General features: G+C 41.8%; 1 protein-coding gene across 26 annotated transcripts in view; it reads left to right on the top strand.

Annotated features, from left to right (window-relative positions):
* NUMB (NUMB endocytic adaptor protein) overlaps positions 1-24,584 on the top strand; it is a 159,438-nt gene that overhangs the window by 99,729 nt on the left and 35,125 nt on the right. For all 26 annotated transcript variants that reach the window (XM_043547971.1, XM_043547970.1, XM_043547967.1 and 23 more), the window contains 2 exons: positions 5,001-5,143; positions 23,971-24,045. In XM_043547971.1, the coding sequence (XP_043403906.1) occupies positions 5,018-5,143; positions 23,971-24,045 (201 nt within the window). In that variant the 5' untranslated portion in view covers positions 5,001-5,017. The remainder of the gene's footprint in view (positions 1-5,000; positions 5,144-23,970; positions 24,046-24,584) is intronic.

The raw sequence follows: 24,584 nt of genomic DNA, 5'->3' as shown, positions 1-24,584 counted from the left end.
AATTGTTTTTACTACCAAACTGCTTTACAGTTTTGCCAAACACAAATTCAAAAATCAAGTCAACCCCCCATCATGAAATTCTTTAATGATTAAATCACTTTTGATCTGATTTTTGAACTCTCCTTGCTTACTCCCAGTGTGTTTGATAAGCACAATTCTACTAACTCTTGCATATTTATTAAAATTAAGGAGACTTTTGGGAGAGGAAAGAGCAATGAGGACAATGTTGTTTCAAGTAGCTGCTGGGTGAGGAATCATGAATTGCAAAGACGATATATTGAAGTACCTCCATTGGAAAACATAATCCCAACTATACATATAAAATGACGGGGTCTCAATTGGCTGTTATCACTCAAGAAAGAGATCTTGGAGTCATTGTGGATAGTTCTCTGAAAACATCCACTCAGTGTGCAGTGGCAGTCAAAAAAGCAAACAAAATGTTGGGAATCATTATGAAAGGGATAGATAAGATGAAAAAATATCATATTGCCTCTATATAAATCCATGGTACGCCCACATTTTGAATACTGCGTGCAGATGTGGTCGCCCCATCTCAAAAAAGATATATTGGAATTGGAAAAGGTTCAGAAAAGGGCAACAAAAATGCTTAGGGGGATGGAATGGCTGCCATATGGGGAGAGATTAATAAGACTGGGACTTTTTAGCTTGGAAAAGGGATGACTAAGGGGGGATATGATAGAGGTCTATAAAATCATGACTGGTGTGGAGAAATTTAATAAGGAAGTGTTTACTCCTTCTCACAACACAAGAAGTAGGGGTCACCAAATGAAATTAATAGGGAGCAGTTTAAAAAAAAGGAAGTATTTCTTCACACAACACACAATCAACCCGTGGAACTCCTTGCCAGAGGATGCTGTGAAGGACAAGACTATAACTGGGTTAAAAAAAGAAGTAGATAAGTTCATGGAGGGTAGGTCCATCAATGGTTATTAGCCAGGATGGACAGGGATGGTGCCCCTAGCCTCTGTTTGGCAGAAACTGGGAATGTGTGACCAAGGATGAATCAATTGATGATTAACTGTTCTGTTCATTCCCTCTGGGGCACCTGGTATTGACCACTGTCGGAAGACAGGATACTGGGCTAGATGAACCTTTGTCCTGACCCAGTAGGGCCATTCTTATGTTGTCCCCATAACAATGTGCTATCCCCTAAGACAGTGGTGGATGGAGGAATTAGACTTACCCCCCAAGATAGTGGGGTAGAGTGAGAATAGGGAGGGGAACTCCCTTACCCCCACAAGACATATGGCAGATGGAGGATTTTACCTTTTTTTACACTTACTCTTATACACACACACACCCCTCCCCACTGAGAGGAGGAAGGGATTACCTCCCATCCCCATTACACAGCCCTGGTAAAGCTTCACTAGCTGGATAGTCACCAGATTGCTGTATTTGGGTCCCACCACACTGGACCCATGTGCTCTTTTATGTTTCCCTTGGCCTGAATAGGGAGCAGCACTCTTTCCTTGACCTGATTAGCACATTTCCTGGGCACAGGTTCTGTTACCTCTGTATAGAAATGAGACCTCATGTCCCAGCTGCCTTAGACCTCCAGAACTAGTGCAGACCCACCAGTACCTTAGGCACACCCTTTCCTAGAGTTCCAACCTTGCGTGTTCTGGATTTATAGTTCATCTCTTCAGGGACATATGACAGTGAAAGCAAACGTAGGCTATGTAAGGAGTCCAAAACCCAGTCACTCTTTACTTCAGGTAGAACAAGATCTATACATACCTAGACACAACACCTATAGATTTTTCTGCCTTAGTTTCTTCCGCACTCAAGCATTCTTTGGGCTTAGGTCAGAGTCATCTGAGGAGTCCAGGATCATCCTTTCTATACATGGCTTCCCCTCTGAATCATGGTGAGTGTCTCTTCAGTGCAGCTAGTTTAATTCTTCCTCAACTGGTCCCATAGATAAATAGGATGCCTGTTCCCGTCTCCAGCTTAAGCTTCCTTTTATCTCTGTGGGTATGTCTACACCTAGTGTGTGTCTCCACCTAGTTGGCAGACATGGAGCAGCAGGGCTCATGCTCTAAAAATAGCTATATATACAGCAGTGTGGGGGTGGGTCTCAGCCACTGGGTTCCAGCCAAGTGGAACGTCTACATTACTATTTTTAGCCTCTTCGCGTAAGCCACACAAGTCCAAATCAGTTGACCTGGGCTCTGAGACTCGTTTCTGTGGGGTGTTTGTTTGCAGTGTAGATGTATCTTCAGGCTCTGTTGCTTTTAAGACCTTTTTGTTCCGCTTCCTGAGAAAATTCCCCTGGTCCAAACCCCCACACTACAGACCAATTTTGTGGGGCTGGTTTCAGGAGTGCCGGAAGCTCCATAGAGATGTTTGGGCGGGGGACAGATGCCCAAACCATGGTCCTGCCCTCATGCCTCCTCTTCCCCTGAGGCCTACTCACTACTCTCTGCCCCCGCTCCCGGTCACTTGTCCTTAAGGTGAGTAAAAAATGATGGGGCCATGGCCCTCAGCCCCCACCCCGGTTCCGGCACACCTGGCTGGTTTCCCTAGTCTTCAGCCCTTCCTTGGTGCTCCCACTTGAATGGAGCTGTCAAGGTTGTGCCTGACAGCACAGGGATGACTCCATTTACGCAGTCATTCCATGATACAGCAATTTCATAGGATAAACCGGAATTCATAAGAAACACTTAAACAAATTCCCCAAATTGCCACATCCCACAGTTGACCCCTATGTGCAGGTGGAAGGGGGCTTGAAGATTGTTACCAACGGGAGCTTTTTCTTAGTGACAGGTGGCATCCCTGCCCATATTTGGGCTACCCCCCCTCCCCAGGGAATAATTCCTCACCCTCCTGGAAGCAAAGCTTTGTTGTACTCAACTGGTTAAAAGTGGAAGCCAGCTGTGCCAGCTTGCAGGACGGGAGGGGTCCCCTCTCCAGTGGTGCCCTCTTGGATTCGGGGCGGGGGGAACACACTGTGCTTCCTTGGTGGCCCCAAGGCAGAGGTGGAGGCACAAGCTGGTTAGTAACCCCAGAAGCCTGCAGGGGGATCAAGACCATTAACTACCCCGCCCCCCAAGAAGTTTCCCAGGCTGGGGGTATGGCTGGAGCAGTGGCGGAGTCAATGGGATTAGGGGACAGAAGTACTTTGGGAGTGGGGAGGGCCAGTGGCTGCAGGGAAGGCTCAGGACAGCAGGTATTGGCTGGAAAGCCCAGAGTGTGGAGGCTTTGGTTTGGATAGTAAGTACCAGCCCAACATGTAAGTGGTGAGATATGAGGGCAGGGGGAGGGAAGGTATGTGAGGGGCCAGATTGCAGGGAGCTGCCAGTGCCTGGACTGCATCAGTGGGAAGGCAGTGACCAGGAGCTGGGAACAGGGAGAGTGTGGAGCAATGTTGGGGAGTCAAAAGTAGGCCTGGGGAGTGGTGAGGAGGAGTCAGGATTGGCTGTGGCAAGTGGGGAGGAAGGAAGGGATCATGGAAGCAGTAGGTATTTGCAGGGGCTGGGGAGAAGGGAATGGGAGTTGCTCTTAGGGAAAAGGTGAGTGCAGGCTTCTGCTCCCAGCTTGCATGATGGCTGGAAGTCTCCGCATCATTTTGCGAGCACCTGCTGCAGGGAGCAAAATTTTATGCGACTTGTGATAAATTTCTGAGAGTTGGCAATGCTAGCATTAACCAGCTATGGAAATTTTAGTTCCATGCTTGTGTTCTTTCTTTTCCCTCCCTCCTTCCCCCATTTTCATTCCCCATGAGTGCTCTTTCTTGTTTCTGAGGATTCAGGATTCATCTTCTAGGGCCAACCTAGGAAACAGTGTCATTGTTGCAGAGGAAGACTATTTGGTGGTATGAGAAAGGAAGTCTGGCTTGGGAATTTCTGTAGTGCTTTTTAAATCTTCCAATGAAATTGAAATGTGAGGCATTCCCTATTCCAGGAACAAGCATACTGCTTGATGTCTTATTGCTAGAATCATAAAGATAAAAAAGTAAAGATAGCTTTAAATGATGACTTTGACAGTGTCACTTTTTAAAATAGGCTATAGGAAAATAAAGAATGCTAGGGAAACAAACCGACTGGCAATCCAAAATTTTGTTTCCTTTGTCTGCGTTTATTAATATCACCACACCCATATAAAACAATAGAGAACTGCTTTGCTCAATTACCATATTAATTTATAACAAAGTGACAGTTGCACAAAGCTTGGGGGGGGAGGGGGCAGTTAATGACAAAACTCAGACCTTTTGTCATTTGGAATGGCCAGAGTGCTTTAGAGATGGAAAGGGGTTGACATTTCTTCTGAAAACTAGGTTAACTAGGAATGAGGTTGGCAGCAAGTTTCTTTAACTTTTAATCCTTTCCTGTGTTCAGTTATGTGACAGCTGTGGTTTTTGAGGATTTTAAGCCGTTTAGATGTCAGGAATTGTAAACACAGACAAAAGTGAATCATTTTCCATGTAGCTCAGTGTCTAATAGTTTTACTTGGAAAGCAAAAATGTCCACTGTGAAATTTTCTCCATATAAGTTTAATGTGGTGCTCTTTTCAAAATGCTTTTGAAATGAGCTTTCAAAGCCCCTCAGCTCACATATTTGGACACACAATCCCCATGCTTCCTGGGGGCCACCCCTTGATCTAAAGAGGCATGTGCCTGGCTTGCCTGGTTTGCTTTGGTTTGCGTTCTAAAACCTCCTGCTCAAAAGGGAGACTTCATTTTGGAGGTGTCTAGAAATTTCAGGATGGAAGGGGGCTGTCAAGGTTGTTCCTTCTAGATTACCATTACTTTACTCTATCTGATGTTGCTGTTGGCTAGTTGAGCATAATGCTCTTATACAAGCAGAGCCTTCTCAGATCCCATCTCTAGCTGGCTCCTTGTTTACTAAGCCACTTTCCTTCGAGAGACTTCCATCTATTTCTGTAGAAGCACAAATTCTTCGCATAATAACATTGGTGGGCCTAAACTGTGGAAAAACTTAATTTTGATGCCTACTGAAATATATATTTTTCTTCTCTAGGACGTGAAAACTGAGAAATGAACAAATTACGACAGAGTTTTAGGCGAAAGAAAGATGTTTATGTCCCAGAGGCTAGTAGGCCTCACCAATGGCAAACAGATGAAGAAGGGGTTCGCACTGGAAAATGCAGCTTTCCAGTTAAGGTAAGAGTTTTCTGCCTTTATCTTGAACTAGCCCATGAACCCCAGTCAGTCTTTTTGTTGCAATGGATATTTTATTGCAGAATAGACATACCCTAAGTAACTCCACAGTAATCTCTAGAAACTGGTCAGCTTCTAAGGTGTTGGACACCGAAGCATTACATGCCAGTACACAGAAAGGAAAATGACATTTTAAAGGCTCCTTTCAGAGACACAGGGTATTGTGCAGTAAATAGTTCAGATGTTTTCTGCTACTTTGAAACTGTAATATATAGTATCCCCAAATACTGAGGCTTCTGAAGCATGTGCATGTTGACCATTTGTTAAGCTTTTCTATATTAAATGCTGTGGTTTAGCCTTAGACTAGAAGGGAGGGCTGTCATAAAGAGCACACACATGATTCAAAGTTCTGATAAGATATTGTAAGAGGCTAGGTATAAAAGCTAGAATGTCTCCTAACTTCTAGTCTGTTGAGCATCTGGATTAACTCAAAGTGAAACTGCTTCTGTGATCACTACATGTTGCACTGGCATGAATAGCTTCTCACATGTCATAAGTGTTATGCTACAAGTTAGGGTCTTTAGTTGTAGTAGCAGATGTTTGTTTCATAGAATTATAAGATGCACCAATCTTTCTCTGGACATGTGTTCCCAAAGATTAAAAACAATGTAACAGTAATTGAGTACCCTCTGGTGAAAAGGTAAGCAAATAAATGATCCTTTACATCAGTGGTCTCCAAAGTGGGGTGCGCACAGGAGGAGCGCCACCGAAGGAGCGCCGCCAGCGCAGCAGCAGCGCTCCTGGACCTTTGATTCTTTGGTGGCATGCCGGCGATAGCCTGGCTCTCCCCGCTCCGTCTTTGGCGGCACGCTGGCAGCAGCTCTTCTTCTTTTTTTTCTTTTTTCTTTTTTTTTTGGCTTCCCTAGAGCTGGCGCTGGGAGTGCGCGATCCAAAAAATTTTGAGACCGCTGCTTTACATCATGTAGTGTTGCTGGAGCTTTATCAAAGCCATGTTTTCCTGATCTGTGCTGTAACTAACTTGTAGAATTGAACCATTTTGGTGGTCCTACTGGAAAAATGACTGAGTTAAAATACTTCTCATGCATGTAGGTTGCCCTGTGCAGGCTTACTTGGCTCCACTGGTGTATAATAGAGTTCATATTTAAATTCAGATTTAAGATGAGAAATTGAATTCTAATTGCAGAAGTTAACCAGACCTATTGATGATGGTAGCAAATTGCTCTGATTGTGTCTCAGTACACTATGCATTGAGATGGGCAGTAATGGAAAATGGTTTATTAGCTTTGGGATGTAAAGTGGATGGTAACCAGTATTTAACAGATACAGGCAGGAAATATGTCATTATGAGCAAACAAGATAAACCAAATTTGAAGTTGTTAGTTTGGTGGGTGGAACTATATTTTGTTGTTTAGAGGAATATAACCTTGCCCAGTTGAAGGAGAGCATCCTGTCAGACAATTCTTGGGGACTGTTCAATAATGCACTGTACTTCAGGAAAGCGTGCTGTTGTGTATGGGTTTATATCTAAATGGGTGTTCCTGCTTCCTGATGAACATCCGTGGAGAACAAAACATTTAAAATTGCCTTTTTTCCAAAGATCCCAACAGTCTGATACACTGTGAAAATAGAAACAAGACCTTCCATTTCAATAACCCATAAGTGAAAGTTGCAGAGACAGCATTTGTGTTAAAGTGTACTTATGCTGTGGAGACAATACTGCTGCCTCACTCTGCCATCAGCTTTTGTTTTGAGATGCCCAAAAGGTTACTGAACAATTAAGATGATGGATTCAGAGTCTTAAAAGGATTAGGCTTATTTTACAGAGAGCTGAGAATCATCCACATAGTGTTGTTACAATAGGATGTAAGAGATCCTATGCTGAAGTAAAACATACACTTAGAACTTGAAGCTATATGGAGCTTAGTATTTTTAAAATATTATTGCTAAACAATTATTTAATCTATATCACTGAGCTCTGTTTTGGAAATTGGCCTATTGCTAGCATAAAGGCTAACTAAAGGTAATTAAAGTGTTTGCTATTTGTCTAACTTTTCTTTGTAAATGGGATGAAATGTAGAGATTGAGGAGGGGTAAGATGTAGCTATCAGGCTCTACTTTTTTGACCTTGTGTGGAGTTCTACTTCCTTTGCAGACATTTTTGCTCTGGAATGGGGAACTAAGAAAAGACTGTGACTACATAGAGGAAAATAGAAAATTTAAGAGCGCTATTGGCTTTCTCTGAACCCTCTTGTAAATGTTGTAGTCACATTTAAAATTCTTATATCTGTAGTTAATTGTAATTACACTAGTCTTTTTTCCTAAAGCTGCTGTTGGCTTTTATCACTGTTCACCTTGTTCAAAGCAAGTCTAGGCAACATGATGGTAAAGAAAAGACTGGTGGCAGCTGGCACCTTAGCTACACTAAAGCTCCCACCATTGCTATCCCTGCTATTGTGGGTAAGTGAAAGGAGGCAGTTTGAGACTGAGAAGGAGAACAGATAAATAGAATGGAGATGGGAGGTTGAATGACTTAACATTATTGCTTTCTATGGATTGCATTTGTGAGAAATGCAGTCCAGCAACCTTACATAAGAACAGCCATACTGGGTCAGACCAATGGTCCATCCAATCCAGTATCCTGCGGCCAATGCCAGGTGTTTCAGAGGGAATGAACAGAAAAGGTAATCAAGTGACCCATTCCCAGCTTCTGGCAAACAGAGGCTAGGGACACTTCAGAGCATAGTTTTGTATCCCTGCCAATCCTGGCTAATAGCCATTGATGGACCTATCCTCCATGAACTGATCTAGATCTTTTTTGAACCCTGTTATAGTCTTGTCCTTCACAGCAACCTCTGGCAAGGAGATCAACAGGTTGATTGTGCGTTGTGTGAAGAAATACTTCCTCTTTTTTGTTTTAAACCTGCTGCCTATTAATTTAATTTGGTGACCCCTAGTTTTTGTGTTACGAGATAAAGCAAATAACACTTCCTTATTTACTTTCTCGACACCAGTCTTGATTTTATAGACCTCTATCATATCCCCCCTTAGTTGTCTCTTTTCCAAGCTGAAAAGTCCCAGTCTTGTAAATCTCTCCTCATATGGAAGCTGTTCCATACCCCTAATAATTTTTGTTGCCTTTTTCTATACCTTTTCCAATTCCAATACATCTTTTTTGAGACTGGGCAACCAGATCTGCACACAGTATTCAAGATGTGGGCATACCATAGATTTATGTAGAGGCAATATGATATTTTCTGTCTATCCCTTTCCTAATGATTCCTAAAATTTGTTACTTTTTTGACTGTCGCTGCACAGAGTGAGTGGATGTTTTCAGAGAACTATGCACAATGACTCTGTTCTTTTTCTTGAATGGTAACAGCTAATTTAGACCCCATCATTTTATCTGTATAGTTAGGATTGTTTTCCAATATGCATTTATCAATATTGAATTCCATCTGCCATTTTGTTGCCCAGTCACCCAATGACTTAACTGAAACTTAACTAAGTGTGCTTTTTTGTCAGGAAAGTTCCAGATTTGTAATATTTATAATCACAGGTATAGTCTTCAGTATTGACATATATTATCCCCTATCTGCATGTATACGTTTCCACACTATAAGTAGGGATCCATGATTTCTGCAGTGGCCAGCGTGGCTGTCCCCGGGGCTGCCCAAGCAGCTGTCCCTGGGACTAGCCGCTCAAGCGACCGCTTAGGCAGTCCCGCAGCCAGCCACACCAACTGCTGCTCTGGCGGCCCCTGGCAGTCAGCCCTGTGGACTGCCCGAGCAGCGGCCAATGCGACTGGCCCTGGGGACCAGCTGAGGAGGGTTCTGGGGGAGACGGGAGCAACCTCAGCTCAGTGGCTCCTGGCAGAGGTCCCAGGGTGGACTGAGCGGCAAAGGGCCTTCCAGGGCTCCTCCCACCGTCAGTGGCCAGAGTAGCGGTGTCGCCGCCCCCCAAAACACACACACACACACACACACACACACAGAGTTCAGTCAGGGATATTTATGGTACAAGTCAGTGGTTCTCAAACTTTTTTTTTCGCGGACCACTTGAAAATTGCTGAGGATCTTTCCAAATGTTTGTGCTGCTAGCTAACTATTGTAAAGTGCTTTAGATGAAAGCGCTATATTAAAAAAAACCCTTAAGAATAAACTTTTTGTTCTACAAATAAAAGCACACAACTCATATTTTAATATCAGTAGTCTTACTTTTCTAATGCGATGGATGTTCCCTTTCTCTCTCGCCGTGGCAGCCCCCGAGCTGGGTCTTGGAAGGAGGGGGGTCTCTCTCCGGCAGCCGCAGCCCTGGAACTGGGGAAAGTCACCTCTTTCTCTGGCCGCCGCAGCCCTACATATTCCAAATTCCCCCCACCCCTCTTTCCACCCCACTGCCCCCTCCTACCTACCCCTTATTCGCCCCAAGGCCACCATCTCGCCTTACATGTGCATCTTCTCCAGGATCCAGGCACCTAATTAGTGGAGCCACACCTGCATGGCTCCACTAATTAGGTGGGTGGCCCTTCATTCTCTAGTGTGCGGCTGCCCAGACATGCACCTTAGAGGGAACTATCCTCGGACCACCAGAGTAGAGCTCGCGGACCACTGGTGGTCCAAGGACCACAGTTTGAGAACCTCTGGTATAAGTCATGGACAGGTTACGGGCATGATTTTTTGTTTCTTGCGCATGACCTGTGCATGACTTTTACTAAAAATACCCGTGATTAAATCGTAACCTTATTTATAAGCGCACTGGTAGGGAGCATAGTTAAGGGCAAGGATTTGGGTAGGGCTATAAGTGACCAAGGGGTTGAAGAGCAGTATTCATTATATGTTCTTCCAGAAACAATCTTAAATGGCCAGAACATAAATGTTTTAAGAAGATATAATCTCAAGACTCTGGATCTGCTCGTTTGGGACTAAATCTGTAACAATTAAAACTATAGGGATATTCACGCTATTGATTGGAGTGGCTTTAGATCCAGAGATGAACATAAGTGAATTCCATTGAAACTACTAATCTATTACCTTTTACATGAATTTGTTTTTGGAAATGGATTTGAATACTCAGTTGTTTTTATGCTCATAGTGTGAAGATATGTTTTTGTGAACAGGGCTAGCAATATTTTTTGGAGGAAGAGACGAGAAAAATATCCTTTCTCTATATCTCAGAGATTGCAAAACATTCTACAAAATTAAGTTAATCGAGGACCAAACTATTTCAATAAAATGCAGTAAAACACATTGTCAGTATTTCATCCTGTCTTTAGGAATTTAATTTAAGTTGGATACACAGCTCCTAATCACCTCTAAAGTGAAAGTCTTTGGATTAGTGGCTATGTAAGAAAGCACATTCAGGTTTTATAGTTTGCGGAGGTGACCCCCACAGAGAATCCCCTGCAAAACAATATTTAAAAAGATATTTCTTGAAGTGAAGGCAGATTGGTCCTTCTGGCATTTATTAACAGGTTTCTGAAGAATGGCTCACACAAGTGTTGCCTTTATAAATTGTCAGGGGATAACAAGCAAATACTTACTGCACGAGTCTGTTGTTCAGATGGGTTTATCATATATAATCACCCTTGAGCTCTTGTGTTTCAGAGAAGTTGAACATATAGGCAGACTAGCTCAGTTGACAGAGGATCTATCTTGAAGAATGACTCCGCTGATTAGGCCTCAGCTGGAATATTGTGTCCATTTCTGGGCGCCACATTTTCAGGAAAGATGTGGACAGATTGGAGAGAGTCCAGAGAAGAGCAACAAAAATTATAAAAGGTAAAGAAAACATGACCTATGAAAGAAGATTGGGGGAAAAAAATGGGTTTGTTTAGTCTGGAGAAGAGAAGACTAGGGGGTGGGAGGGCATAACAGTTTTAAGTACATAAAAGGTTGTCACATGGAGGAGGGAGGAAAAATTGTTCTTTAAACACTGAGGATAGGACAAGAAGCAATGGGCTTAAATTGCAGCAAGGGTGGTTTAGGTTGGACATTAGGAAAAATTTCCTGTCAGGATGGTTAAGCACTGGAATAAATTGCCTAGGGAGGTTGTCCCATCATTGTAGATTTTTAATAGCAGGTTAGACAAACACCTGTCAGGGATGGTCTAGATAATATGTAGTCCTGCCTTGAGTGCAGGGGACTGGTCTAGTTGACCTTTTGAGGTCCTTTCCAGTCCTATGATTCTATGATCATCTTTGCCTTTTAAAAACCCAATAGGCCCATCTGCAAAATTTGTTCACCATAGGAATCTGTAAAGCTATGTCCTTCAGCTGGTAATGGAACTATGAGAGAGTCTCAATTCTGTGAACTTGTTCCTTTCTACCTCTGGCTCTGATGGAATGTTCAAGGAAAATAGAAAGACCAAAAAAGTTACAATTATCATAGCTCCATGTTGGGCCCAAGAGAGCATGGTGCAGGTGCTTGGGGTGGATGTCCACGGAGGGCAAGGTAGTCCTTCCTGTTCAGAAGGACATGTTGTCACTGTGTGACCTCTGTTCCCAAATTAAAGGCCCCTAGGGGGAGGGTGGGTGCATGAGTGGTATTATGGTAGTGGAGTAACTGAGCACAGTGCTGTCAAGATTATTAAAATTGAAAGGTTCATTTTCAATTTGTTTACTTTGTACACTTAAGTGTTATAATTAACTGAGCTTATAATATTACAGGAAAGCCTACTGCCTCTAGTCAGGATAAAGGCTCCATTGTGCCAGATGTTCAGACAAATGTGACTTTCAGACTGAGTATCCCCTTAGATACACAACTTAACATCCTACTAATATATTTTTGGAATGGAAAAGTCATTTGATTCATAGACCTCTTTAAAGTTGTCCCTTAATATTAAATCCATATGCTGTTGAAAGTCTGTATGCCAAGGTGTGCAAAACTTCCCCCCCTACAGAAGTGGCTGTTCTGTAGGAGGGGAAGGGAAATGGAAAAGGTATAACAGGAATGTTATGTTGCAACAGTGAATCTAACCTCTGAGTTGAGAAAAAACTGCCAGATATATGCAGTGTACTAGGGAGAGACAAACTCACTTCACTTGTGACTCACTTCTCATTAGTTTAAAGTGTAGAAGTGTAGTAGTTTAAAAAAAAAAAAAAAAAAACCCTCTAATTTCAGTGATAGAATTCATAAAATGTATTCTTGTATGCATACTCCATAAACTTATATCCATTACAAAATGTGAAATTAATTTACATATGCACATTTAAAAACAGGCTTTCATGCTGCAGATGCTACCTCATTGAGAATTTGCAGCTGTTTTCCGTTTTAATGACTAAAATATTCAACATTACAGCTTTTTTTTTTCTTTCTGAAATGCCTTTTCTAAGGTCTTTCTGGGTAAGTAGTTTTTATTCATACAAGTGTATTTTGGAGTGACTTGTCTGAAATTTAGATCAGAAAAATTAGGTCATTTCCCTCCCCACATAACTAAACAAATCAGATTTTTGCACGTTCTTAATGCTTTTATCCAATTGGATGTGTCAAACAGGACAGTAATAAGTGATTTCCTACTTGTAAATCTAGAATGCTCAGCAGCTGATATATCTGGGTTTAATCCATCATTTTTACTATATCCTTTTCTGTGATGAGTGGTTTCTGATTTTAACACACCTAAGAAGGCTTTTGTGGTTGCACTTACTCCAAGAGCAATCACAGGGAAGTGTTCAGATTCTAGAGTATTCAAATGGAATACAGGGTATATTCACCAGCAAGGTCCAAGTGAAAGAAACATGCAAAACTTTGCCACTTTGTATAAAAGTGAGAACAGAATGGGTTTACATTCTGACATTGGATCCTATACTGCTAGTGTCAAAATACTTAGGCTTTCCATCAATCTTTGATTTTCCACATTGTGTTGATGACAACTTACTCATTTTTTAATTACATCTGCATCATTACTATCAGAATTTTCATAGTCAATTTTTTTCTTTAGCTTTCTAACTAGCCCTCAATTTAGTGGGGAGACTGAGATGAAATTTTATTGTTTTATGCTCAATGATGGCTAAAACAGGGAGGGAGGGAGGAAGGATGGACTGCATGAGTTTTATATTAAGATCTTAAGTTGACCATTTACACTACTGCTATCCCCATACAGCAGTGGTCACCAACCCGTTGATCACGATCGACTGGTAGATCCTGGAGCCTCTGCCAGTTGATTGTGATCTCCGAGCCACTAAAAGTCCAGGGGCGCTGCAGAGCTCAGGCAGGTTGCCTGCCCAGCCTGGCCCCACACTGCTCCTGGAAGCAGCTCGCTGCTGGCATGTCTCTGCAGCCCCCAGGGGGAGGGGAAGCAGGGGAGCTGGTGGCTCTGTGTGCTGCACCATTCCCACAGCTCCCATTGGCTGGTTCCTGGCCAACGGGAACTGCAGGGATGATGCTTGCGGGCACAGGAAGTGCATGGAGACCCGCTGCCTCTTCCTTCCTGCCCCAGCGGCTGCAGAGATGTGCCAGCATGCCAGCAGCTGGACGCTTCTGGGAGTGGCATGGGGCCGGGGCAGGCAAGCAGCCTGCCTGAGCTCTGCTGCGCCCCTGGACTTTTTGCGGGGAGCCTGCACCTCACACCCCATCCTCTACCCCAACTCCCTGCCCCAGCCCGGAGCACCCAAACTCCCTCCCAGAGTTTACACCCCTCACTCTTGCACCCCAACCCCCTGCCCCATACTCAGCCAACGCACACCCCACAGTTGAGAATGTTACACTAATTTGTGACAATCCCTGAAGAATTTTGGATCTATAAACCACAAATGACACTAGTGGGCGGGGCAGGGCCTCGGGGAAGGGAAGGGGTAGATCCTGGGTTGATCTTAAATTCAAAAAGTGATCTTGTGTGTAAAAAGGTTGGAGACCACTGTCATACAGTAACAGATTTCTTTGATTATAGTATTCTAAACATATCAGATACAAAGCTATTCATATCTACCGTGCACAGACCTTTAACTGTGAATCCACAGTCATGGCGGTGACCCGTCCACCTGCCACCCTTCCTCTGTATCTAATTTGCCTATAACAATGTTATTGGTTGTAGTGACTCAGTGGTATGAGATACCAGTCACATGTCAAAGTTTTCATGAGCTAATTACTTGGCCAACCTGCTATTGCTCTTCATAGACTCCATGGCTACATGTAACTTGGACATTGATGCCTAGAAGGGTCACATGGCACTGCTAGCTTGGCTCTCCTGGGCACTAAGGTACCACTACTGGGAAAGCTGATGTAGGAGCCTAGGGAAAGTCCATAGAGCAAAGAGATATTGGGACTCTAGGATAAAGCTCTCCTGCCCCCTTTCAGATAATGCCAGTCTCTCCAATATAATCTTCTAAACCTGTAAATCAGTGGTCTCCAACCTTTTTAAGCCCAAGATCACTTTATGAATAGTTTATACGTAGGGCTTTGTGACTACTGCAGGGGCCAGTGTGGCTGACCCCAGGGCTGGCCAGACAGCTGGCCGCTGCTGAAGTGGTTCTGCAGCTGCTGCTCTGGCAACTCTGGGCAGCTGGCCTTGGGGACCGCCCGAGCAGCAGTCCCGGGGCAGCTGCTGGCTCTCCAGGGCTCCCCCCTAGCAGCCACTGGCCTATTGGAATCCGCCCCGCAGCACCCACCCTAAAATTCAATCAGGGGTATTTATGGTATGTCATGGACAGGTCACAGGTAAGAAATAAAAACTCATGGTCCATGACCTGTCCATGACTTTTACTAAAAACACCCATGATTAAATCATAGCCTTACTTTTATGGCCCCAGTGGGCTTGACATCAGTAGCAAATCAGCCACTGTCCTCATGTTCCTGTGTTCCCTTCAACTACCACTTAACCCTCTTCCTGTTTTCTCCTTTCCTCATTCTTGTCTTTAATTTGCATCCTGAAATCTTATTGGTTAAAATGCCTTAATATAAAAATATCAAAAAACAAATGTTGAATCAGTTTATTCAATGCCTTTTTAAGAATGAATTAGTCTTGAATGTCACTTTGCTCATCTAGAGCAGAAGTGTAAACTACTCTGCACAAATACACAGACCACCAAATATAAATAACTTAATATGCATTAATTTATATTATGACCCTTAATGTTAATTGTTATTTTAAATAAAATCAGTCTGAAGTATTAGTAGCAAGTTGAGCTGCATGCTAGCAATGTATAGGACCTTCTGGAACATGGAAGTTTTAAACTCTGCAACATGTGGGAATGGCATTGTATTAAAAATAATAAAGCAAAGGTTAACATTCAAGGGTGATATAATGTCTTAATTATGCTTCATATAAGCACTACTTTGCATTCCTATTAAAGGAGTAAATGACTATCTTATCATTCTCTGATGTCAGCAGTGACTTATAACCACTCCTAAGAACAAGCACAGCAGCAAGGAAATACTAAATTTAAAAAGGGCCACAGCAATTACCATTTGAAAATTAATATAAGGAAATAGTGTTAAGGCTATGGAAAAGAACTTGAAAGCCATATAAATAAATGTATGGAAAAGTGGTCACCACTGTTAAGGTGAGTCTCATTATCCATTGTGAGCCTAACTTTGCGTCCCTCCTCTTTGGTCTATCACCAGAACACAGTCTCAGATTTTGTTTAAAATTGTTGTTCAGGTAACCTTTTAAAGATATGGGGCATGAAAAAGATTTGTTGCTCGTAATTTAAAAATTCTCTTGATTTGATCACACCGTATTTAAAAAACAGCTGATTTGAGATTTTAAATAGAGAGTTTATATGAAAGGTCACTGCATTTTTAGGCACAGAATGAGATCCAGTATCTCTAACATCAAAAGTCATGAGTTCAGGCCCCCCAAAATCATAACTTTTTAAAATCAAGATTCTTTTTATATTGGCCTTTTGGTTTTTGAACTTTTAGGTTATCCTGGGGTCATGCTTTCAAGCCTTTCTCTGTAATCAGGAGAGCTAGAAACTTACTTTCTTAAATGAAAGCCGAGACTCTTGCCTCATCACAAGATTCCAGGAGCTCAGGGCTTTAAGGGGAGAAAAAAACCTGAATAGAAACTCATGATAAAATTGTGAGTTCTGGCAACACTTGATACGTTGAAAATCATATTTTAAAGTTAGCCTATGCTGAGTTAGGTATGTCAGAGTGTCACATAAGAGTCAAGTGCTTGGGAGCATGCAGAGTTTATAAGATCTGCAAGCTATGGTGGGACTTGGTGGTTTTCTTCTCTATACCCAAATTATTTTTACCTTCCTAGATGTTGGTCTTCCCAAGTGAAACTGATCTGTTCTTCTTCGAGCGCTTGTTCATTTTCCTTTCCATGGTAGGTGTGTGCGCGATGGGTGCACAGTCGCCAGATATTTTTCCCCTCAGTGATACCCATTGGGGTGGCTCTAGTGCCCTCTGGTGCTGTGCGCTCATTTGCCCTTATAAGGGGCCTGGCCAGCCCCACACCCTCTGTTCCTTCTTACTGCCTGTAAAAACAGCTTCTCTTGCCTCAGCAAGGCATTCATCAGTAGTTCTTGTTGTTTTTGCTTTCCAAGTTTCGTTCCTTTCAGTTTTTCTTTTGGTAGTAGTGTAAATAGTTGGACCCTCACGTTTGTTTAGAGGGACATCCTCTGACCCTGGGGCCGGGCATGCACTGGTCTCCATGCTTCGAACTCTGTGCATCCTATGGCAAGCCCATGCTGGTGAGTGACCCGCATTCCCGCTGTCTGGAGGAAGGTCATATGTGAGAGCGTTGCCAGATCTGCCACCAGTTCAAGCCTCATCTGGGAAAAGGACACAGAGGCTAGACTAAGGTTCATCCTGATGGAAGCTGCATTCAAACAAGCATCGGAGTCAAGCTGGCCCAGGGTACCTTGGCATCTGTGCAGAGTGCTCCTCTGGTGGTACGTGTCTTTCTGCACTGTTCCCCTTCACTAGCGCCAAGGAAGAAGCACAAATAGCAATGGTCCAAGCACAAAAAGCAATGGTCCAATGTTCCCTGGATCCAAGGAAGGATACTGGGAGTGCGACCTGTCGGGCTACTCCTGTTTTTTACAGGGCAAATATTTATAATCAAAAATATAAAATGAGCCGCGTACACTTTGTATTCTTGTTGTAATTGAAATCCATATATTTGAAAATGTAGAAAAACATCCAAAAATATTTAAATATTGTTTCACTGTGCGATTAATTATTTTTTAATCTCGTGATTAATTGCAATTATTTTTTTAATTGTTTGACAGCCCTAGGCAGATCACTGAAGAACTTAGACTACAATCACCCATTCCTCATGTGCTTCGTTGACTACTTTAAAGCGTGATACTGTCTGTCACAACCATCTCTGGAGGGTGCTGGCAGACATGAGGATTTAAAGCCTCTTATTGGAAGTCACTACCACTAAGAGATCATGGTGTGAATGGCAGTAGGTCACAGTGAGTGGTTTTCCACTGGGCAGTATGAGAGACAAGGGTGTTTTTTGTCCCAAGCGTCTTTACCATATACCCAGAATTTATTATGAGACAAGTCTTCGAAGATTTTGACAGAGTAGAAGGAGCTGGGATATCCATTGATGAACACGTCTTAACTGACCTCAGATAACATAATGAAACGATGCTCTTTGCTACAACCACCAATGCAATGAAACAAATATTGGAGTCTGTGTAAAAACAGTTAATGAGGAATATGGACTATTCCTGAATGACTGACTGAAAACAAAATGCATGCATGTTGACCTGACTAACAAAAACAGGATGCAAGCAGACATCACAATTAATGGACAAGCTGTAGAGGCAGTAATGAATTTAATTATCCGAGATCATATATATCCAATCAAGGAGACTGTTCCAAAGAATTCGGAAGAAAACTAGGGCTGACTCACTCAGCTATAGCGTTCCTTAAAGTGTGGAAAAACCATGGCATCTCAATCTACAAATTTGTGACTTTTTTCCTTAGTGATTTATGAATGTGAATCGTGGGAAGTTAATGCTGACAAAAAGAAAATTGAAGTTTTTGAAATGTGGTCCTGGCAAAGACTTAAATGTATCCTGGATGGGGAAAAAGACAAATGCTTAGGAAATATTATTAGAGAGAAGTAGTTGGTATAGGAAATCAACAGACTCAAACTGTGTACACTTTGGTCATACTAGGCCTAGAGATTGAAATCGCTGTTCCTTCCATTACTTTCTCAAGGTTGAGGGTCATGTCAGTATGGGACAAACAGCGAGGAGATGGACTGCATGTTCCCTTCTTGAAAGCACCCCCCAACCTTAAAGATTTTAAGCCTCACATTTTTCATGCTGAAGGAATAGACTGACCCAGTTCGACTTGCCTCAGCATTATCTAAAATCTTGGGGAGAAACTCTACTTAACCTGATACCGCTGTACTCCTCTTCACATATGATACAGCCAAGGTCAAGGTTTAAATCTTGTTCTCTAGAGTGGAAGGGTCAGGGTAATAACTTGCTCCATCATCCATCCCATACAGATTGGTTTCTGAAAATGTTCAGATACACTGGTTAAAATAAAATTTTGATGACAGGTTATTAGGACAACCTTCAGTGGTATCATCTTAGGAACCTGTATTATACACAACATACTGTTTGAACTGGGCTCTGTCTACAGGGATTTTAGCTTTCTATAAAGGCATTGTTGGTGAAATCCTGGTGAAAAAGTGAAATGCATTGAGCATCTTAAGGCTGCAAGTTGATGATAGTGTGGTATCATTCATTCCTGGTTTTGGTTGTCATGGAAGCTAAATGGAAATATGTTCAATGCTGTATTCTTACTATTTACATACTACTGGAAAAAATCCAGCTTTTTGCAGAGAGGTTAGAGATGCCATGATCCTTGTAACAATGACTGCCTTTCACCAATGAATTTGCTGCTTCTCTACTCTTTCAAAAAAATCTTTCACCCTGTGTAGACTTTGGTATGAAGAAGACATGTACCTGTTTTGTACAAAAGCACATTAAGCTTTTGCCACCCACACTGTTTTTGAGTTCTTGAAGGTTTTTAATTTCAGTGGAACGTTGTTGTATGTCTGTAAAATACCATGCAGACCTATTGTGCTGTGTAACAAAGAACAAGTCCCTGCCAAAGAACTTGACAATCTAAATGTAATGTTTCTCCCTCCTTTGTGTATTTCCCAGAATGGTCATTTTTGGGGACTGTGAAAGGTTGTGCAGAGAACAATTGGACTTCTTCCAGTTTTGCCGACTCTTATGTGGCCCCCTGAATTTAGTTGGTTCTAACACAATATACTGCTGCAATGCCAACAATTTCAGTGAATTCTGTTGCCATTCACCCAACAATGCTGAAATCTGTAGATTAACTTTCCTTCATAAATTTTAGGGAATAGAGCATGTCTTAACTCAATGGTTCTCAAACTTTTGTAATGGTGACCCCTTCCACATAGGAAGCCTCTGAGTGCGATTCCCCCCCTTATAAAGTAAACACTTTTCTATATTTAATACCATTATAAATGCTGGAGGCAAAGTGGGGTTTGGGATGGAGGCTGAGAGCTTGCAACGCCCCATGTAATAATCTCATGACCCCCTGAAGGGTCCTGACCCCTATTTGAGTACCCCTGTCGTAACCTAATTAGTAGTTTTTCATCAGAATGTGAAATACAGGTCTGCAGAACCATAATTGTTGCTTCATTAGTACGTGTATTTAGCCATTTCTGTTAACATTTCAAATGTAAGATCAGACAGGAAGGTAAACTTTGTTTTTCTGATCTAAAGTTGATTTTTCCCCCCGCTAGTCTTCAGTTCTGTTAAATGCTGGAAATTGTAAACTTACCTTCCAAGTTTCTGGAAGCAAAATTGAAGCCATATGATTGCATGATAGCTTAAATCAGGTGATATGTAAAGTAGTTTGTAGCTTTGGTTAAATATGGGTGTTGTATATCTCTCCTCTGAGCTGGAGGTGAATGCCACATTTTAAGAGTTGGAAATAAGGTTTCTAAAGATGAATGAGGAGAGAACCAGCTGCTACTGTTCAGTTGGAAACTCTTCTTCAAGGCTGAGCTAACAAGACAATAACACATTGGCTATGTTGTTGAAAGTTCTTTGCAGCAGAAAAGACAAATTTTTAAAAATCTTGTTCTGTAGAGCACAACAAAGACTGCAGAAATATTTTTTTTTAATTTCACTTGTAGCATTCATCACTGAAGTCAATAGCTGCTATCTTTTGACTTCTGTCAAAATGATATGATGAAAATAATACACTTTTTGCCTTTCATCCAAGGATCTCAAAGTTCAAGTGTAGAAAGTGCATTCTCTGTCCCTTCCCTGGTACATTTGGGGGAAGGCACAGCTGTGTGATTTCTTTTTTTGTTTTAAATAATTAATTGATGACTGATGTCGAATGAAGTCTGGATCGTGCTCTTCTGGAGTGGGCAGATGCAGTTGATGTGTAATAATGTCCCATTCATTGATGTGAAAGTGCTATTGAGAACTGCTGCTGAAACTCATGTTCAAAACAGCAGCGACAGAGCTGTATTAAATAAAATCCTGGTGAAAATCACACCATGTGACTTCTCAAGGAGAGGTTTGGCAACATTTTGGAAAATGGCTCTCTTTTTTTGGAGTGGGACATGAGGCAATGTTTATCCTACTCAACTTCTCTTCTTTCTGAGCAAGGGGCAAGTTGCTAAGTACAGGAACTGAATTGGCTGTATCTATGTAGATGGAGACACTCTGCCTACACTAGTGTAAATGAGATGCACAGATAGTTCCAAGATTCTTTGAACTATCCTGTATCCGTAAGTGCAGATTGGACATTTCCTTGGAAATAAAATATTGGCCAAAATCCATGGATATGTGATGTGGTTTTACTAACTCAACTCTGATACCATGTTGGCATACTTTTGGTCCTGGCTATGCTGCCTTCTAAGTAGAACTGAAGTAGTTTCTAATCTTGCTTTAAAAGATTGATTACACCCTAACCTATTTTTAACACAGTTTGGTCAGTCAAATTACAAAATTCAGATCATAATTCCCCATTGTTGCAGCTCCACCAGTGGTAGAAAACATGAAAGCAAAGCATAGAAGGGCTCAGGCATTTTTACTATTGTCATACAAGTCATGATTGAGCTGGAAGCTCAGTCTGTATATAGCTGCAATACAAAACTCTGCCTGGAAGCATGCATTTATAACTACTAAAAATGTATTGTAATTGCTATTTGAATGCATTTTTACAGAAATATAATCATATTTAAGTAAACTTCCTGTTCTAGTTAGGGAGTTTTATGAATGCAGGGCACTTCTCCCTTCTTTGATAAGTTTCCACAAAGGCCAAGTGAGGAGCATAATTGTAGTATTGCCATCTGTAAGGGATTGTCTACACTTAAAAGGCTGCAGCTGCACTGCTGTAGTGCCTCAGTGAAGATGCTACTTATCCTGATGAGAGAGCTCCTCCTGTTGGCATAGGTAATCCACCCCCCTGAGAGGCAGTAACTATGTCGATGGGAGAAGCACTTATGTTGACATAGCGCCATCTGTACCAAGGGTTAGGTTGGTATAACTCAAAAAGAAAAGGAGTACTTGTGGCACCTTAGACTAATAAATGTACTTGAGCATAAGCTTTCATGAGCTACAGCTCACTTCATCAGATACATGTCACTTAGGGATATGGATTTTCCACATCCCTGAGCAACATAGTTATATCAACAAGTTACTAATGTAGACAAAGCCTCAGTGATCAAAAATCTCGAGTTGGGCATGGGATTGGCATAAAAACTAGATTTTAAAAAATGTATTTTTTGTCTTGGGTTGTGTTTTTCATTCATTTTCCCACATTCTCCTCAACCGTAAGATTTAATAACTTTTTTAATGAAAGCTGAAATTCCTGCCTAATCAGATGCCTTCAGGAGCTGGGGCTTTAAAAAAGCCAAATGTCATGAGTTGACAACACTGTTTGGGTCTGTCATAAATATAAAGGGAAGGGTAACCCCTTTTCTGTATACAGTGCTATAAAATCCCTCCTGGCCAGAGGCAACATCCTGTTACCTGTAAAGGGTTAAGAAGCTCAGCTAACCTGGCTGGCACCTGACCCAAAGGACCAAGAAGGGGACAAGATACTTTCACATCTTTGGCGGGGGGGGGGGGGGGGGGAGGAGAGGAGAGGAGGGGAAAGCTTTTGTTTGTGCTCTTTGTTTATGTGGTTGGTCTCTTTTGGGACTGAGAGAGGCCAGACAGAAATCCATCTTCTCCAACCCATCCTAATCCAAGTCTCCAATATTGCAACCAGTATAGGTAAGCCAGGCAAGGCGGATTATTTATCTTTTGTTTTATGTGAATTTTCCCTGTGTTAAGAGAGAGGTTTATTCCTGTTTTCTGTAACTGTAAGGTTTTGCCCAGCGGGGGATCCTCTGTTTTGAATCTGAATACCCTGTAAAGTATTTTCCATCCTGATTTTATAGATTTTTTTTACCTTTCTTTTTTTAAAATAAAATCCTTCTTTTAAGAACCTGACTGATTTTTCCATTGTTCCAAGATCCAGGGGTTTGGGTCTTTGAGGATTTTTGTAACCAATTGGTTAGGATATTATTCTTAAGCCTCCCCAGGAAAGGGGGTGTGTAGGGCTTGGGGGGATATTTTGGGGGGGAAGACATCTCCAAGTGGTCTCTTTCCCTGTTCTTTTGTTTAAAATGCTTGGTGGTGGCAGCATACTGTTCAAGGACAAGGCAAAGTTTGTACCTTGGGGAAGTTTTTAACCTAAGCTGGTAAGAATAAGTTTAAGGGGTCTTTCATGCGGGTCCCCACATCTGTACCCTAGAGTTCAGAGTGGGGAAGGAACCTTGACAGGGTCACTCTAAAGTTAAATCTTTAATAGTTTCACTACACCTACAGCGTGGTATTTTGGCAAGGTGAAATCTTGTGGAGCTTGTAGTACTAGATTAAAATAATTCTGATGTCCAGTTTAACAAATTTTAAAGTATTTAGTTTTTAAATATAAGTTGACCTCTGAGTTGAATGTATTCTGTCTTTCATTTCTTAATGCCCTGTGAAATGGTAAACTCCTTTATTTCTGACTGTGTAGCTCAATGGCTGACTTCTATCTTGTGTTATGCAAAAATTATACAACTGAAAGTTTTAAAGATACCTTACAATAAAATATTAAATGGTGGGAATGGATTGCTGAAGTGAAAGATATGGTAACCTGTGTTAACAGTATCATACAGCATTCCCACATTCTTTGCTGGTTAAGACTTTTAGATTTGGTTATTGAAGTAAACTTAAGCCTTATCTTGGGGGCTTTCTCTGAACATTTTAATTATGTTGCAATGGCAGTACGAAGTCTTAAAGTACTCTACTCAGTGGTAGGAAGAACATAAGGGGTAAGGCTCTTTACCATAGTGAAAGTGTCTCTCTGAGATGAGAAAAGGAGTACTTGTGGCACCTTAGAGACTAACCAATTTATTTGAGCATAAGCTTTCGTGAGCTATAGCATCCGGATGCATCCGATGAAGTGAGCTGTAGCTCACGAAAGCTTATGCTCAAAAAAATTGGTTAGTCTCTAAGGTGCCACAAGTACTTCTTTTCTTTTTGCAAATACAGACTAACACGGCTGTTACTCTGAAACCTTTCTGAGATGATTTGAGCTTAGTAAATGTTTGTCATCTTGGTGCTGGGTCATCTTTAAAAGTGCAATTCAGTATAGGCCCGAGTGACACAGAAAGCCACTTATGCACCTGATCTCTAATTCCTGTGCCCCGTACAGTAAGAATGCAAATCTGAGTCTTAACTCACCCAGTATTTTGTGTCCTTCATCTCACCTAGATTGGTATGGGTTGGAGGTGAGTGGCTTTTTGTAAGCATGTGAGTATTCAGAGGAGCTGCCTTGAAGTCTAACTTTTTTTCTCTTTCTTTGCAGTACTTGGGTCATGTGGAAGTGGATGAATCGAGAGGAATGCATGTCTGTGAAGATGCTGTGAAGAGATTGAAAGCTGTATGTATATCTGTTTCATCAAAATGTTGGCTCATGTGCTGTGAATGTTATGCCAAGATGTTGCTGATTCTGCAATAGCATTCCAGTTTCAAGTTGTGCACTTTTCACCTTATGTAAGAAAAATAGTTGGATCATTTACAAGACCCACTGCATGTGATTATAGAGGCACATGTTAATCTGGGAGTCAGAGGGGAGAGAGTTAAGTCTATTCTTCCTAGTTGTAGTAGCTAGTAGATATTTTCAAAGAAGGGTTAGATAAAGAAAAACGGAGACAACAGTGACCTATACTGAATTGTTGTCCATAAGAGATGTTATTTTACTGATATTGGTTAGATATGAAGACTGGCCTCTCCCTCTGGAGTCTGCCACTTACCAGTACTATTGCACCCCTTAAACAGGGGCCTTATTCCACTCTTTATTACACACAGCACTACTGCTTGATTTGGGCTCCTCTTTCCTATGCAAAATAGACTAGTAGCATTACTTCATGCATGCCAAGCATGGATCTGCTCAAAATGGCCTAAAAGATTACCTGGTTG

This window comes from Chelonia mydas, chromosome 6 (genome assembly GCF_015237465.2).
Source record: "Chelonia mydas isolate rCheMyd1 chromosome 6, rCheMyd1.pri.v2, whole genome shotgun sequence".
In the NCBI taxonomy this organism is placed as follows: Eukaryota; Metazoa; Chordata; order Testudines; family Cheloniidae; genus Chelonia; species Chelonia mydas.
The sequence above is the reverse complement of the archived record's forward strand: the minus strand, read 5'-3'. Positions and strand labels throughout refer to the sequence as shown.